Source organism: Lonchura striata, chromosome Z (genome assembly GCF_046129695.1).
Source record: "Lonchura striata isolate bLonStr1 chromosome Z, bLonStr1.mat, whole genome shotgun sequence".
Lineage (NCBI taxonomy): Eukaryota > Metazoa > Chordata > Aves > Passeriformes > Estrildidae > Lonchura > Lonchura striata.
Window position 1 is genome coordinate 11,344,710 of NC_134642.1, and position 18,471 is coordinate 11,363,180.

General features: G+C 41.0%; 1 protein-coding gene across 2 annotated transcripts in view; it reads right to left on the reverse strand.

Moving 5' to 3' along the window:
• The window catches only part of DAPK1 (death associated protein kinase 1), an 86,422-nt gene extending 84,870 nt beyond the window's left edge, over positions 1 to 1,552 (reverse strand). Inside the window, exons 1-2 of one of the 2 annotated variants that reach the window (XM_021531137.3) lie at positions 1,505 to 1,552; positions 231 to 376 (exon numbers count right to left, since the gene is read on the reverse strand). In XM_021531137.3, coding sequence (XP_021386812.1) covers positions 231 to 292 — 62 coding nt within the window. In that variant the 5' untranslated portion in view covers positions 293 to 376; positions 1,505 to 1,552. Of the gene's footprint in view, positions 1 to 230; positions 429 to 1,504 lie in introns of those variants that run through there. The other variant, XM_021531138.3, reaches the window with a different exon arrangement.
• Between the last annotated feature and the right edge of the window lie 16,919 nt (positions 1,553 to 18,471).

Consider the following 18,471-nt stretch of genomic DNA (forward strand, 5'->3'; position numbering starts at 1 on the left):
AGCACCCGGGAGGGCGTCGAGCTGAGCCGGTACCACTTAGGAAAAAAACCACGGTCCAAAAGTCTCATCAGACCCGTGTTAAAAAGGCAAAGACGCGGTAACTTCAAATCAAATCCCTTTTCTCTCTTCGGGCACCTCAGACATGGTGGAAAGGCAAGGCGGGTATGAGCCTGCCCTCGCCCCTTGCCCCGCCGCGCTCAGAGGCCACGGCTCCATCCGCCCGCACCCACCTGCCAAGGTCCTCGCCCGTCTCGTAGTGCTCCTCCAGGTTCTCCTGCCGGAACACCGTCATGGTCGCCGCCCGCCGCCGGCTTCAGCCCCTGCTCGGCGCCCTCATCACCAGCGCCCCGGAGCCGCCCGCGCTCGGCTGCGCGCCCTGCGGAGGAGCGCGGAGGTGAACGCCCCTGCCCGCGGTCCCTCCCGGCGCCGGGGGCGCTCCCCGTCCTCTCGCCCGCCGGGGAAGCGGCAGCCGCGGGCCGAAGAGCGCCGCCCCTGTCCCTGCCCGAGCGCAGCGAGAAGAAAGCGGCGCCCGCGTCCCCGCCCCTTCCCCGGCAGCCGCCCAGCTGCCGCGGCGGCCACCGGAGCCCGGCCACCGGAGCCCAGCCGCACGACCGCCGCATTCCTCAGTGGCTCCGTTGCCCTGTCAACCGGGACGTGCCGCCGGGCCTGCGGCAGGACCCACCCCCCCTCCCGGACATCTTCGCAACCTGACCCCGAGCGAGGCGGGGGATGCCCTCCGCGGCGCCGGACCCGGGCTAGCGGCAGCGCTGTCCCGTCCGCGGCGCCTCCCGCTTACCCGCTCGCCCTCCCGCCGCCCCGGGCACGGCGCCGGTGCCGCGGCGCTCCCGCCGGCGCGCAGCACTGGCGGTGCGGCCGCGCGGCCAATGGGGAGCGGCCCGCCCGCCCTCCGCCCCTCGCCGCGGCCTCCCGGCCCTGCCCCGCCGCCGCCTCCGCTCGCTTCGGCCAGGTGTGCCCGCTCGGCACGGCACGGCACGGCACGGCCCGGCCCGGCACGGCACGGCACGGCACGGCACGGCACGGCGAGCCCGCGGCGGCGGGACCCGCCCAGCGCGGCTCTGCGTGCGGCTCCCGGCACGGCCATTGTGTGCGCCCGCCGGCCGCGCCCTCCGCAGCCCGCGCCTCGGGCTGGGCGAGCCAGGGCGGCCGAGAGACCGGCGGCGGCTGCCCTCCGCCCACCCGCTGCTGGCATCCTGCTCTACCCAAATGAGACCGAGCCCAGCCCCCGACCCGGCCGGAGCCCCCAGGTCCGCCAGCAGCAGCGAGCTCAGGAGGGCAGCCGTAGTCTGGCACACGCGCCCACCCCGGGCACACCGAATGCTCCCGGCTCGCACGGAGAAGGGAGTCTCAGCCACTGGCAGCGCTCTTGGGCACCTCAGAAAGCAAACGCTGACGTGCTGTTTGCAGGTATTCTCTCTCCAGGACACAATAATCACCCTTTTTCAAAATACAAGATATCGTCCATTCCTTCTACAGGGTGTTGCACCTTATATTTGGCGTTTTCATGTCATCTTATGTGCTTCTGCTGCTTCTCAGATTTCCCAGCACTTTATGTTTTCTGTGCTGCATTGGTCCCATGCCAAGTTGACTACTGATTACATCCTAGAGACACATGTTTTTCCTAGTAGCTCTATTTTCCTCCCATCCATTTTGTTCAGCCTTTGAAATGTACATGACGTCACATAACTGAGCAACTTTTAAGTTCCATCTGAACTTTGGAGGTGTTCTGAGAGAGAATTGCTCATCAAAGGTAATGGGAAGTTCAACGCACTCATATGATTTCACACCTACTTGATTTAGCACTTGAAAGAGCCTAGCCTTCAGATACGGATCAACAAGTACAGAATCCCTGGTATTTTCTGAGTGAGTTACAGCATGACCTTGTGCAAGTGTCAAAAATGTTTTTCACCTCCACTAAAGTCATCTGTAAGTGAAGGGAGGGCATTTGTGAATTTGCTGGATGTGAAATTACACAAGACCACCTGCAAGGAGATTAGATCTAGAACTATGCACCCCTCTTTCATTTATAGCTAAAGATGCAGGAGTCTGGATGCTCTGCCTTTTCTTCAGCCCATCTTCTACATGTTTAACAGGTTTTCAAAGTCATAATTCGCACAGTTTAGGCTGTCAGATTTTCAACACAGCTCCAGGCTTTTAACAAACACGTTGTAGAGGTTCAAAAGTTCATTTTGGTTCTGGAGATTGTTCCTTTGCTGAAAATAAGGACAACCAGTGTAGCCAGTCTGTGTAATTTCCAACAGTCCAACCTTGCTTGATCTTCAGGGCTTTTTAACTTCTTTACTTTGGTGTGTTTTATGGGGGCCCTGAGCTCATACAGGAGTAACATTTATTGTACCTTGTACATATTTTGCATTGCAAGCAGTGCTCAAACATGCAATTCAATATTACTCTTTATGTCCCAACCCTGCTTCAACTGAAGGAGATGGAATTTTGTTATTGATTCAAGTAAAGCAGGTGCACATTGGAATCAATACACAGTAACTGAGATAATGACCAAGATGCAAAAGAAAAACAGAAAAATTAATTGCTTAAATGTTTCTCATTCACCTTTCATTAAACAACTTAGAAGGTAGAAATCTTGCAACTGTCACCTGTCCATCTAGGTCTGGGGTGCCTGAATTCTGTTGCCCAGGCCCTCCAGTAACCACAGGGTTGTGTTTAAATCTCTTGTGGCAGCAGCAGCAGCAGCAGCAGCAGCAGCACAGGTCACTACGTTGTATGCATGAGGAGGAGTCATACTCGAGTGAAGTCAGCCGCAATGGCATATCCATGCCATGATATACACAGGTACAAAAGAAGGGGGTCTCCAACAGAAACACTGTTCCTGTTTCTTCAGGGAAGTACTCACCTGGTTTTGTCTGATGCAGTCCACTTTTAAAGGGCTTCCCAGTTCCTGGTGGGACTCATTTGGCAGTCTGGGAACAGTTAGTCCAGGTGAAAACCCAGTCCCACTGCTGTGCCTTCAAAATGCTCATCAACATTCATGAGAATTATTGGATTGTACATGTAGTAAATGGAAAAATAATTCTAAATTGCTGTCAAATATAATTCAGCAATTTTGATTGTGGTTTATGCTTACAGGTTTAATAGCATATTGGATGAAATCCAGCCCTAATAAACTTGGTGGCAGAATCTCCATTATTTAACAGCTCCATGACTTCAAACCAGTGTGATTTTTTCACTTATTGTAGTATAACAGAAATAATAAAGTGAGATTAACTCCTTACTAACACCATTGCAAATCAGGAGTGATAGTGATTATTTCAGTGTGAAAGAGGCTCAGGAGCAAGATTAGTAGCAACCAATGTGTTTTCTATAATTTGTGCCTGCCAGACTCCTTCGTGAAGTGTCTCGTGCATTTTGTTGCATTGAAAAGCAACAAAAGTGTTCTGTTTCTCAGTAAATATTACAAAGAATCAAATTTGCAGAGTATGTGTATCCCCCAGCAATGTTAGGTGAAAACTACATTGTTTCCTCAAGTCAAGTGATTTATAGCACTCTTTAGCCACTTGGCTCCTGAACGAACACAGCCTTTTCTAGGCAAAGTTAACAGACAATGAAGCAAATTAAGTGAACTGTTTCAGGATAATATTTTCAAGATCACTGTCAGATTATTTTCTGACATCCAGGTAGCATATCTCTCATGTAAGATTCCAGTTATGGCAAAGAACATAAATACTTAGGCTAGCTATTACTTCTTCTGTGTACAGTTTTCTTTTTAAGAGATCAGCATTTGTTTTCAGCATGATTACAGAAGAAATTTCCTGTGTTATGTGTGATAACTTTTGCTGATTTATAGGTTTTCCATCCCTATTTTAATTTCTCACAAAGCAATCTAGTTATTGCTCCCAAAAATTGAGCTTCTTTATTCATCATAAACATCAGGGATGATAACATAATTGAAAGGTGACAATTGCTGTCACAGAGCCACTGAGTTTTAGTAAACCCAAAGCACTTCTAGAAAAGTTGCTCCAGGTGTGCCAGTGCATTTTGTGATTAGATCTTGTATCACTCAGAAAGTAGACAGAAAACACTGATTCACAAAAGCCTAAAGTTGCTGACAAGGTAGGACCTCTAGCCATACAAGGCAGTACTTTTACTGCAGTAATGACACTCAACTAAGTGGTGCAGAGTAAATTTTTCTAGGTGGAAAAGTAATTCCTTAGCCTTTCAATCAGTAAACAAAACACTATGCTGTTCAAAATTGCAAAAATTCATTTAATTGCTGTATTTTGGAAGATATGTAGAAATAAAGATCATACAAAAGTATCAGGATCACTGTTCTGGAAGCATCTCAGAATCATTAGTGTCTTTTTTATTGTCATGGTCTTTATATCAGTTCCTCAGGAAAAAGAAAAAATAAAAGGTTTTCTCATCTCCCAAATGACTTACAGCTAACCTAGCACCTGTCAAATCATGTGTTTATTTATCAGGGAGCCATACCATGTACATACCCCATCACATGCTCTTCTCTACTGAAAAATGCAAGTGGTTGATGGAAACAGGAAGACTCACATCTGCAGTAGAGGGATCATTTTCCCTGGAGCTGAACTGTGATCATGAAAGCCTCCTTTGACAAATGACCCAAGAACAATCACTAATCAAAATCAGGGCTAAATAGCAATTACATTCCTTTGAATTATAATAATTCTGACTTGCAGGCTTGTTCTCTGTGTTATCATATGTTATTTTAATAGAAAATAATCTGAAAATGCTTGATTGCTTGATTTTTTTATGGCAGAACTTTTTTTTTTTTCTTTGAAAAGAATGTTTACTCCAAGTCAAAACATTTTGACAAAGATTGTGTTAATGTATAATTTCAGTGAGGTAGATATGTATTTTCTTGTGTTTAGTTAAAATATCACTTTTAATAGTATATCTTTTTGTTGCATATTGGAAAATATATTCTGTGGAGCAAAAATATGTATGTTCTAACACAGCACAACTAAATCCTTTGTTTATTTGACTTTTTAATTCTGAGCTCAAACAGTTGGTTTCCTACAAAAACAAAGTAAATCAAATACATAGCTGCATTTTTCTTAAATTTTCTTTAGTCAGGCCAAAGGATATTCTAAATCTACATTTGAATGTAAAAGTCAACAAAACACTTGCTGGAAATCCCTAGTAATTCATTCCCATGTTACCTCAAGAAATTTACAGGGACCATGAGGGACTTGTTTGTACTGTATATTGCACTACAAACCTTGAACTTGATTGGCATCTCAGTATTGTGATATGCATGTTTAATAATAAATTTTATAATATTGCTGTGATAAAACCATGAGCTTTGCATCAGCTTTTATGCAATAGGCCTTAGATTTCCTGCCACTCAGTTTCAAAATATAAAAGTTCATCAGGCCTATCAGTAATATATGATACAACAAACACATATTTACACAGATCAGTAAGTTCATGAGGTAATGAATGACAGGATGAGGTAGCATTTCCTGTTCTGTATTTATGTCTATTTATTATCTTTTCTTTTTTAAAGGAATCTCTACAATTCCAGTCAGTATAGAAACAAAGAAATCAAAGAATACATATGTACAAAAGAAAAAAAAATTAATAAGAGAACTTAAATTTATACAATGACTTGCATTCAGTGCTCCCCAAATACATTGTGAACATTGGTACCTTTAATTATCCTTTCCTACACCTCTGTAACAGTTAGGTGTGAAGTAATTTTACTTGTAGACACTGAACAGGTACTCCAGGCATTCACCATACACAAGAACCAGCTTTACAGAAACCCAAGTGAAGGGTAGAAGAGATTGGCAGGATAATGCCTGTGGTGGACTATTTTGGTGCTGTAACCCACCAAACTTCCCACACCACTTTCTCTGCTGATGTCAGGTGTCAGAAGGTAAGTGTGCTTGCTGACTGACACATGGCCTTGGCTTGTTGCCTGCCAAAGCCACCTGTGGGTTCAAATTCCTTTGGCATGGTATGGTAATGTGGTGGCTATAACCTTACCCTTAGAAATAAATGCTGAGTAGTGTTTAATGTATCAGATAAAGCATGGGAAGTGCAGGCTGGAGTTTAATCCCCAAACCATTAATGTATATTTGGTTGCTGAAAATATTTTTTATCTTTTTAGCTAAACATGACTAAAGTGTACATGAAGAATGTCTGTAGGATCTGCATGATGTGCACAGTATAAGACTTGAAATAAATTATGATGATTGAAAAAAGATGTTATCCTAGCACTCAACTCCTTATTCCAGTTAGACTCTAAGACTGTGTCTGCCAGATACCATGAGACAAGACACCTATATAGTAGTGTTGCCTTCAAGTATGCACTGTGAAAATTTTGATTTAAAGTCATTAATATTTTAAATGCTGCATCAGATTTTTCCTGTCTCAGCAGGTCTGGCATGACAGATATAGTACTGTGGAGTCCACAAAAAATACCTTGTTACTACAGCAAGTGTTACTATCTCTTTGGTTTTGAAAGTACATTTACCAGAGGAATCTCAAATCTGTATACTCATCAAAAACTCAATCTTCACACTGGTGCTTGCATGTGCCTGTCACAATATTTGTTGGAGAAAAGCTGATAATGCAAGACAAGTGCTAAACCAGAACAGATTTAGCAGGTGATATTTAAAGGTAAAAATATAGGGGACTTCTTTTGTGGGATTAGTAGATGATCCAGGTTGCTCAAAATACTGGAGAAGCAAGGGCAGCAGTTTGAAAATCATGAACTGGGATGAATGCATCAGCTTCCAAGCACCCTGACAAGCTATAGGTGGAGTGTTAAAGGAATAGCATTCTCCAGCTATTTGTGAAAAGCTTATGTGTGAAATCATCAACATATGAAAAAAGGGCAGTCTGTTTGACTGTTTTACAGCATTTGCTCTCTGTACTTGGGCATTTCTGAAAACGAAACAACCCTAAGCATGAATCTACAACAAACAGAAGTGGTATAGAATTGCAATCTAGATGTTAGAGAGCTAAAGTAATACATTCCATCTGCCTATCTTGCTTACATGTACAGCAAACAATGAAAGAATTGTGCTTAATTTCTGAAGAGAGGAATTGGAATTTTGTGTTCAGTTTCCTTTGTATGCAATTTCTTTGCCCAGGTACTGCCCACAACACACTCTGATTGTGTCAAGTGCTTCTCTCTGTGTGTGTATGCCATGCAGAGAGCTAGGCAGAAGCCAAACTAAACTTCTGCAAACTGGCAGACCCATCAAGCAAAATGAAAAAAAAAAAAAACCACAAGAGGCTTTTGTTATATAAATGATACATAATCTTGGAGAGCTGGTTAAAAGATGCTGTATATTGTTCAAATATGTTAATCAAGTCAGTTGAAGTTTCCTGTGGTATAGAAAAGTCTATTCTGATGAAATTCCTGTTTCTGAGTTTGATCTTTAAGTTTGTCAGATATAAGTGGTACTGCTTGTGATGTTCAATCATTGCCTGCTGAAGTTTGTTTCCCCAAACCCTACCCCTCCACTTTATTTTACCTAGTTGCATTGTTAGTTCAAGGTAACACAACCTAATATGTCCAGCCTTGCTGTGGATGGTTACAAAAGTCTGATGAGGACCAGAGAGTCTGAGAGTTTCCCTCATAACACATCTTTGCCAGTGTAACTGGGAGTAAAAATGCTGGAGGAAGGACTCTGGGACAAAGTAATAATTTCCAAATTAACTCAGGGTGTATGTGTAACATTGAGGGCCAGTATTGAATACTTCCCATTATATATGGTTCAGAGTGTGTTAAAAGGACAGTTAAAACCATTTTTCTCAGCTGAATGAATCCTTTTCAGCATGCCTTCAATTAGTTTTGTATTTCATCCTTTAAATTGATTTATTATTGTATCACAAATAAAGCTGAACAAATTATTTAATTACTTCAGGTACTACAATGGATGGGTTACTGTTGTATATTTTAGTGATTATCTTCTTTCTGTACAATTTTCAAAGGAAAAGCAGCAGCCATATACCTATATACTCAACTGTCCCAGTAGGATTTTACATCCTGAGTCTCTGAAGGAGACTAGAGGCTTTTCAGCTACAAACAGAACAGGCGTGACAAGCGGGGGTATTGCTGCAATGCAAAAACAAATATATATTTTATTATATATTAGTGATTGTCCGAACCCCTATTATTATGGAAACTTCTTGCAGGAGTCTGAAGCTGACATTCACCAAAGTAGATCTGAAGGTCTAGATGGTAGACATAACAACATGAACTGTTAATCTGGTGGAGTAAACCACTGCTTACATAAGTAGAGACTGGATAGTTTGTAGTCATTCTACTGGGTGAGTACCTCAGTGTGCAGTATCCTGTAGAATGAAGGGTGAAAGTCAAACTTAAGTGCTTAAATAAAGGGACTGCTTTTCAAATCCAGAATCTCACCCTGACTTCAAGACAAAGGGAGCAGCATGGGTCCACCATTAAAATACAGAATATCATTCTAGTATTCTCATAAGAAAAGTAGCATCATGATTCATTCCTATTCACATTACAAAAATTATACATTATTTATATGCATATTGCTCAAATGGATACCATTGTATCCAACAAAGAATTATTAAATGCGAAGTAAGCATTCAGAACATCTTATTCTTGAATTAACAAAGACATGCATTAACAATGATGGGTCTTGTACCTGAAACCATATTTAGCAACTAATTTAACTGACAGGCAAGGAGAAAGAGTTCTGTCATGCAGACATGACCTACAGCTACCAGGTTGCTGCAAAAACCTAATGCATAATACTATGTGAAGCACTTTCAAAGCTCCTTTTCCTTTCTCTTTCTCTCTCTTCCTGTTTTTATTTATTTTTTTTTAACATTACATTCCAGTATTTAACAATCAAAGATGTTTTACAAGCTGGCCAATGATGAAAAAAAAAAATCTAATGAGGATACATGAAAGAGTAACAAAGACATAGGAGTAAATTCAAATTAAATACTAGAAATTACTATTTAAAACCTGGTGAATATTGCTCAAGGGGAGAGACTGCCTTGAATCCAAGTGAGGGAGATAGGTGGGTTGGTGACTCAGCTGCACAACCAGGACCTCTGACTCTGGGGCAAAAGCAGTGGTAATGGAAAAGAATTGGGACCAGAGGAGGAGGAATGAGGAAGCTCATGTCTCTGCCATGGCCTTGGAAAATCTGCAGCTGCATTGCATTTCATGAGTAGTGAAAACAGGAAGAAATACCAGAAAACAGTAACATCTATTCTGAATTAAGTGAAAACTATTCTGTAATATTAAATGTCAGAAAGTTATCCAGGGTTAGTTCTTCAGCTGTTGTTAATCAGTATGATAAATTGGTTTGGTTCTGTAAAGTAATGGAACCAGGATAATTTAAACAAGGTCAGTATTTAACAGGAATTAAATGTTTAACTTAACCACTTGACTTAGGAGGATTTAGTGCTAAAGAAAAGGCATATGTGAATCCAGCCTTGGAGAAATATCCAGTTAGTATACAATTATATCCTATTGAAATACAGTTCAAATGCTGGGCTAGATATTGAGTGTGAGAGTGGAAATGGTACATTGTTTCAGAATAACTACATGGAAGCCAGGAGTTTTTTATTTTATCCCCCTGTGCAAGCCTGCTAAAATTATATTACATGTTCCAGTGTTCAGACTTTGGATTGTGTTCTGCAAACTCTTCTTGGCCTGTTGGTCTGCTATGGAAGTGTTAATTTTGAAGTTGCTGTGGTGCAAAGGAAAGGTGACACACTGAATTAATGCAACAGCACTTTACCTAAGAAAATCAGGGTTGTACTACAAATTTGATATTGTTTTGGCAATGCAGAGCTAGTGCAGGTGCTTATTCCCATCTCCCCAAGAGACAGAGAGCAGTGCTGTAGAGCTGACACCAGCAGTTAGTGTATGTCCAGAAGAGATACGAGCCTGCGGATGGACGGCTGCTCATAGGCATTGTCAAAGGGGACCGGACTGGAAACGTTTCAGGCAGCACATCCTGTGCTCCCTCAGCACACTGAGAATTCACTTGTCTTCTCTACACCTGTCAAAACAATAACTATTGCATCCTCCACCCCAAAACATGCAGATGAATAAAGGCTGGGGGTGGGGAGGTTTTGCTGATTATTGACTGTAATGAAGGAGAGTGGGTGGTGATAGCACATAGCAGAAACCTAGAAGAAAGGCAGTATGATATAATTTCACCCTGGGAATCTATTGCTATGGCAACAAAGAACAGATTTTTTTTTCCCTTTTTTTTCTTTCTTTTTTTTTTATAGTGTTCAATAACAAAAGTATCAGAAAAGGAGAAATCATATTTTTGACAAACCTTTCCTCTAAATTGCTCATATTTTGTCCATGTATTTGTATTGATTTGTAAAGAAATATCTGTAAATATTAAAAATAAATGTTTGTGGCTACTAACATTTCTCTTAAAAGAAATAAAGTATGGTTGTGTTAGCTTTATTGACTTGGTTTGAAGTGACAACAAATTTACAATTTATATTCTCAATGTTCAGGCTACAGACCACTTAGAGTTTAAATTTCTTTTACAGTTATTTAAGTGTTCCTCGAGATTTAGCAAGATGTAACTGAGGTCAGAATCTGGCCTGCACCATTTTCTATTCTATACAGATAAAAAATGAATGAAAATAATTTCTTCTGGTTAAAGCTACTAAAGTAGCTTTGATGACCATTACAAGACACCCTGGAAGCAGCACTTCTCTTTAGGAACTGCAGCAGCTTGAGATGGTGAATAGGTGCTTGGGGACCCAATTTTCTACATTTTTTGTGTGAGAAAGGTTAAAGCTTTGCAGCAGCATAAAATGAAGGAATAGTGCTAATCATGCCTTTTCAGGAAGAAGTAAAGCCTTTTATCAGAATGCCAGATTAATATTGTGTGGCTCTGTGCCAGCAATGCCTGCCAAAGCCTTGGGATCACCACTCTGTCTGCTGGAGACAAGCTGCTGATACAAGGAACACTGATCAGTTCTGGGTTTCTTTCCCTCTTCAGGGTTTAAATGAGCATTGTGATCTACTAGCTAGACGAGCTAAGGATTAGCCTGTACTGGAGAGCTGCTCCCCCATTTCCCCTTTGAGGCATCTTCATTTCATGACTTTAGGCTTTATCTCACAATGTTCCCCTAATGCCTGCACTATGGAAAAAACCCATTTGCTATTTCTTTGCTCAGAAATGATGTTAATTTCAATTGTGCACTCAAGTTTATACTACTTTAGCTCTACACCAGGTATAATTCTATTTTTTTACTATATTGATTGCGTATTTTGAAATATCTGCAAGCTTTTTTATGACATAAAAATTATATTTTTCTACCTTTTTTCTGACACACATATTCCAAAAGAGGTATCTGCTGCTGTGAGATACCCTGAGCTCCATGAACAAAAAACTCCTGGAAGCACCAAAATATTGATAGTTAAAATACAAATTTAGTGAAGAAAGGCAGCACAATTATGGCAAGAGACATTGATTCAAACAAAGCAATTTCTCTGTATGACTAATTTGTACAAAACACAAACAAACCAGACCCAAAACTGAAACAAGAACAGAGAAGAGCAAATAAGAACCAGGGACTCAGTTGACAGAAGTCAAAACTAAACACAGATAAGGGATAAGTAATCTCTAAAGGGTTTTTCTCTCCAGTATGTTGATGAGACAAGGATGTCCTGTTAAAAACTCAGCTTAGAAGCACCTACCAGGCTGCGAGGTGCAGAAATATTGATTTACCACATTTTCACTATATTTAGCATACATTTATAGCAGATTAGATTGGCAGTCATTGCTCACCTTTGGACCATTTCAGAAAGCTCTTGGGACCTGAGTTGCATAAAGGGATCTGTGGTTGTTGAGTATAGGAATCTGTGGTTGGCATTGATCTTACTCATACAGCACTATAGCACACACTTCCTCATCTTTGCTGGCAATCGTGGCTGCAAACAAACCTTAGCATGTTTTAGGTGTCCTGAGATGAAAATCTCTGGCTAAGAGGGAAGTCTTCTTAGGGCATATCGCGCTATGTCAGCTTCTGTTCAGAAAAAACCATCTGCAAAGACCAGCACTGCTGAGAAATTTCTGCGACCAATTTTCACTCTCTCTTCAAGTGTTTTGCCTATAAATTATGAATTTTCAATCAAAGGACTCTGTCTAGCAGACAAAGATTCTGCCACAGAATTACCACTCATGGAAACTGCAATACTTTTATTCTGGACAGAAAAGCATTGAACTACATGTCCATGACACTGAAGAAGTAAAACTTGGTCTCAGAGTTCTTGCTGCATAAAGAACAGGGACAACCTTATGTGCTTTTTGGCCTGGTATCTGCTTTTAATGTTTGTGTGCTCTTGTTCTCACAACATCACTACCAGTTTTCCTGCTGGCAGGCCCTCTGGCAGGAAGCCCAGGCCCTCTAATGTGAGTGAGCCTTGGCACTGCTGCTAGTGTCAAGTGTGGTATCAGCTTCTTCTATTCCTTTGTGCTGCTAATGGAGCTTTAAATGAGCATGGCTTTCCTATGTGTTTGTACAGAACTTCACATTGTTTTTTCAGAGTTGTACTTTTTTTTAAGCACTAACCATGAGCAAATTAATCTATGCTATTACTATACCCTAGCAATAATATATGGCAGGCACAAATCCACTTTTTCTTCTTCTAAGATTGATAATCATTAGAGAGCCCTCTGTGAACACTATGGAGTACTTTGAGGCTGCTGTTAGTTAAGCCTAAGTTATAATATTTTTTTGAAACAAAGTATGTTTAGTATGAACTGATTTTTGTTGAATATCAAATGCTTAGAATTTATGCAGCAGAGACCTCCTACCTTGTATGTAACAGAACAGTAGCAATTTTACCTCCTATTAAACAATACAGATATATTCAGCCTTGTATCTGTGTAGGCTGCAGTAAGTGTGCATGTTTTTTTCTATGGAAAAATTTTATTGAATTGAACAAGAAAGAAATCAGTAAGATTCCATAGAATTTTAGTGCAGCTAATAGTTATGAATGGAGAATTACATCCCTGTTATAGTGTTCTCTAGGTAGTTCTAACCATTCGATAGAAAGTTTGTCATTCCTTATTAAACTCCATAGAAATTTCCCCTAAATGCTGGTTTTTGAGCTATTGGGACTGGAAGTAGATGCTAAGCATTAGGAAGCACCATAATTTTATTGGACTATTAAAAGTTACTTTTTAGTCTGTCTTACATAGGTGTCATTCTTCTGGGACCAAAAGACAACCCAAAATCTAAATTTCCTTTATAGTGGTGCAGTATAGCAGCACCAGTGTAATAGGGGAATAAAAGGTGGAATGTGTGGGATGTCATCCCAGCTTTAACCTCGTAGAAAGAAGAGAAATATGATGCTTATTCTTGTCTTTAACTCCAAAACAATGACATAATCTACATTGCACTGTACAGCTACACTACTTCAGCATTGATTATTGTTTAGGGTTCAGCAAATGAACATATTGTTAGATAAGTAGGTTTTAATAAATACTGCAGTGTGAGAGCTGGGATTGTGTCTGCCTGTGGGCTGCAGAAAACCCTAGTGTACATTCAGGGATTGCACTTCCCTGAATGACACTGAGCCTATGTGATGCTGGTATCATAGCAACATCCATGAGTGATGATCTTTTTTTCTGAGACTTGTTTATATTAAAAACACTGTCAGTATGAGTCCTGCCCTTCTACTGTTCACCACAGTGAACAGAAGGACTGCAAAGTAGTCCTACCAGCTTTAGTGTGAGTCACGGGGGAGTTCTCTGTGGTGGGAACCACTTTGTGCTTGGTGCCTGTACAGACATTAGTGCACACTGAGCTTCATTCATGAAAAGGCTTGGCTTTGCAATGTCACAGAAAATAAAGAAATAACACTTAAAACAATACTTTCCAAATGTGCTTTCCTAAGAATAAGAAGGAATTTAAGGAGTTATTAAACTCCTTAAATTGCCTGAACAATGTAAAGCCATATGGCTAGCCTTTTTCTTTGTGCTCACCAGGACACACTGTGTGCACTGCTCAGGAGGACTCAACTCCAGAGAAGGAAAATTCCTGTAGCAGCTGAGAATAAGTGATTTGCTTTGTCTATGCTCTTCTCAGGTTAGAGAATAGAACCTCAGGCCTACACACTCCTCACCAATCTCCACTTCTTCCCTCACAAATGCAATAGGATTAGTGAATAGAGACTTTGCTTTAAATCAGGCCTACCAAGAAAACAAAGGGGTGAAATTGGTCTAGTAAGGCTTTTGCTATCCTCTGCTTTGGCAGGTAAGCACATAGCAAGTGGTGCTGGAATTTGCTCATACATAGCAACACAGAAAGACAATGCTGTCTGTGTAGAAGAATAACTGTGGCATGAGTCCTTGGTTTTACAACTTTTGGTCAAGCTACAGTTTCCATCTGGCCCTGAAACTTCTGTGCAAGAGGAAATTCTTTCATTAACAGTTTCCTTATGAAATTATAATCTACCACAGTGTCAACCATTGCACAGGGAGGAGACCAAGCAGGAAAAGACAGGGTAAAAATTGCATTTTGTCTGCTGTCATTGGTATTAGTTCATGCATTTGTTCAAAGTGTAAAATAGCCAGTTGCCATTACTTAGGAATAGTACTCCTCAATTCAGTGTCCCCCACTAAGATTCTCTCAAATGAGAATTTGCTCATCCTACTTCCCCTTCCCCTTCTCTCTTGGGGGATGACATTGAGAATTGGAGGCACAAAAATATGAAAATCGCAGGTTGAGATAGGAACAATTTATGGGAAACAGGAATAAGATAAGAAAATGAACAGTTACAGTGACAATATTAATAACTAAAGTGTGCAAAGAGAGGGTAATATACATGGAAATTGCTCACCAAACCCAGGAACATGGACAACAATGGTGTAAGGACCCTTGCCACAGCCATGGCCATGCTTGCTCTCCTGACTGGAAAGGACCACTGTTACTTAGAAAACTGAGAGTGCCTTTTCCTCTGCCCTGGTAATGATGCAAAATGGTATTTAATAACATGGTCTTGGCCATGCCTGCTCTCACTGATCTGGATAGGAACAAGGACACCACTTCTTAAAGCCACTGCACTTAGATGGTATTGGCTGAAAAGGAAGAACACACATTGAAACCTTCAAGCTATATAGAGGGACACAAAAACTTACTGACCTTGTGCAATACAACAGAGGGAATATTACATTAAATACATTATAAATTTTTATAAAATGGAAGAGATGTTTTAAATTTAAATTACTGATTCTGGCATATGGCAACATAGATACTACTGCAAAGACAAAGCTAATACTAAGTTAAAAGCTCAGCCTTGCCAGACAAACAGTGCTGTAGACACAAAAAAGCCTCAGGGTTCTTCATCCTACAAATGAAAATTGGTTTTGCTGGGAACATGAACATTTTTGATCCTAATTCAAAATGTGGCCTTTGACAATAAACTAATTTTGATACTACAGACAGTAAAGCTAAACTACAAGGGATCAGAAATTAACAGTAAAGATTAAAATCAGGCATATAATCTTATTCTAGGTGAAAAAAAAAAAATACTCCAGATCACAACTAAAGTACCTGGAAAGAAATATAAGTTCTTGTCAGTACTACAAGGAAGAATTTCCATGCACTCTTGTGTAGAGACAGGTGGTAGCTCCACATGTGCATGCAGTAACCTCCAGAATTTCAGAAGGTTTGGGCTACGGGTAGTTAAAAATTAGTCCTGGCATTATACAGTGGTCAAGTCACATCCACATTTCACTCTTTCATTGTTGTTAACAGAGAGGTTAAAGATATGAGTGATGCTGTGCTTCTGCCTGAACCAAGTGTTTTTCTTCCAGGTAAATACTAACATCCTTTACTGCTGAACAGTTCAGTATGGTCAAAGCTCTAAATTTTTAGCAGCTCTTTCTTCCTTACCCCAATGGTAAAAGAAACATATTTTTTTCACTATTTATCTACATGGAGCTGTCTATTATATCTGCTGCATCAGTTATATTTATTAAATGTTGTAGAGAGCTCTGGCAGGTAAGCCACAGTTCCTTACAGTCTGAATGATTTCAATGGTTTCTCAACACGGTAGGGGCATCCTGAGGAAATGGTTCCAGAAGTCTTCCATGGAGGAACGTGTACCCTAGTAAGCCCTGTGCTTCCCTGCTACGGCCTTAGACCATCAGTTATGAACTGCTCTTGGTCTATCAAATCTGGGACCAGGGAACTTTGAACCTTGGCCTGAGATCCTCCTCCACTTTTCAGTGATTCAAGAAATTATAAAGAACACTGTCAGCATCTGTCTGAATTTTATATGAAAATCCTAGTAACAAGGATGTTGACACCTTTCCTATTTTAATTGTACTTCACAGTCATTATTTTTCAAAGACAATAATGAATTCCTGGCCTCTGATTTCCTCTGTTAACAGGGCTCATTAGTGTGACCTTGCAGTGTTTGGCAGTACCAGACACCAGACCTTGTTTCTTCCGGATATTTATCAGTCACTCTGAGGTGGTAATCTGTTTACATCTCCTGAAAACCTATTTGCCTTATATTATGCTGCTATCCTTGATCACAAAATGAGGGAACACTGGCTCTTCATGACTCTAAAGGGAAACATGGGAGCAATGCCACTGACAGATAAATGGAAAAGAGACAAACAGGTGCTCATAATCGTGATGTGACAATGGAAAAAAGTGTTGCCTCGAATAAAGTAGATAGTATCCAGGAAGCTGGTAACAAAAGCAAATCCATCAAATAAAGCATATTTCCATAGTGGTTATATATGTTTTGAGAGCAAAAGATCTTATGAGGAATCTCTCGCCTCAGTTGTAAAGGACACGAAGAGTGACCTCAGTTAAGCATTTGCAGATTAGTCAAAACATTGGACCATCGGGGTTTTCATGTAGTTGTTCATATAACAATGAAGTTGGCACCTCCAACAGAAAAGATCAATGGATAACACCATGTTCTTGACATAAGAGATTACTTCTGCTCTTTCTACAAAATGTTCCCAGTTTGCAGACCATAAGAGAGAGAAGGCCTTCCCACACAGTTTCTGGATAAAAGAATAAGATAACAGAAGTCATACCCATAGTTGCCAGTATTTACTTCTCAACTACTTTAGACATTGGGATCCTCAGCAAAGACTCCTATACTAGTACTAAAGGGCCCAAGTGGACATTCTGTATAGAGATGAGGACAGTAATGTTTATTTCCAATTTTTTCTTATTCTCAGTTGTTGTGAGTGGCTGCTAGTGGATAGTGAAGCTAATGTCTGAAAAAACAGAAATATTTTTATTTCAACACTTATGAAAAGAACTGAAAAGCTTTGCCTCATCAAAACAGGTATCACTTTCATTCATTAGGTAGGGAGAATGGGTGGAAAGGATGGAGCTGAAAAGGTCTTCCTTGTCCAAAATGAGACTATGTTTGTTGCCTGTTTCCAGATCTGAGAACTCATGAGACCTGTGTGTTAGAGAAAGTTTGTTGATAACAGACCCCTGACACCCGTTCGCAGCTGTGTGAATCAACAGAATCTTCACACCGATGACTTAGGGCAACCACAGAAGAACCTCAGCTGAAATGCAAACAATAAATTTACTCAATTACTTCACTAACTGGAGGATCCTGGAACAAGGCTGGGCAGCAGAGACACGAGTGAGGGCACGGGCACCATCAGGCTCAGCCCAATCCGAGCGGGCAGTGGGGCTGCTGCTGTGCCCGTTCATCCAGGCCCTGAGCACAGTTTAGCACCATGCTGTGATCTCCCTCTGCTTTTTATGGTCTCTGCTTTGATCTCTCTCCCAGCTGGGAGTGAAGCATGTCTGGGATAGAGCCTACAAGTCTCTGTAAACACTTTTGCTACCTCTACACAGAAATTCTTCTCCAAACAGATAGAGGATAAACAGCAGTAGATTTAACATGTGGTTTTTCACACTGATACTCTCCAGACCTTGGCATTCCTAGCTGTAAGGTCACTTGAGTGAATTGACCATCTTCCTTGCCATTCTCCCCCTTTTAACCCTTTCCTTCCAAGAAAAGAGCTTTAGGAAGACAGCACCTCTCCTTGTAATTAGGCTTGAATCCTTTAATCATTTGATTCTGGGTACTTAGAAGTTATAGAGAGCAACCACCACAGATAGCTCAGTAATAGAGTCTAGATCCTTTAGTCCAACACACAACTTTGTCTCCCTTCAGTCTGCTTTGTTCTTCCTTCAGCTGGACTACAAGTTCTACATTGCATTTTAATCTACTTTCTGTGCAGTTCAGATTGTGAGATGGAGCTCACTTCTAAATGAGGTAAGTTATGTTAGGTTGTATAATTCTCTCCCAAAAGGAGAAAATACTGCTCACTGAGGGAGCTGTTAAAGTTGCCTTTGATTAGTACCTTTGCCTTTTAGTGGTGAGTCACCCTGCTCTTTCCTCCTGTGAAAGCTAATCTTAGTTGTTTTGGGACAAATACTTTACAACTGCAAAGTTATTCACCA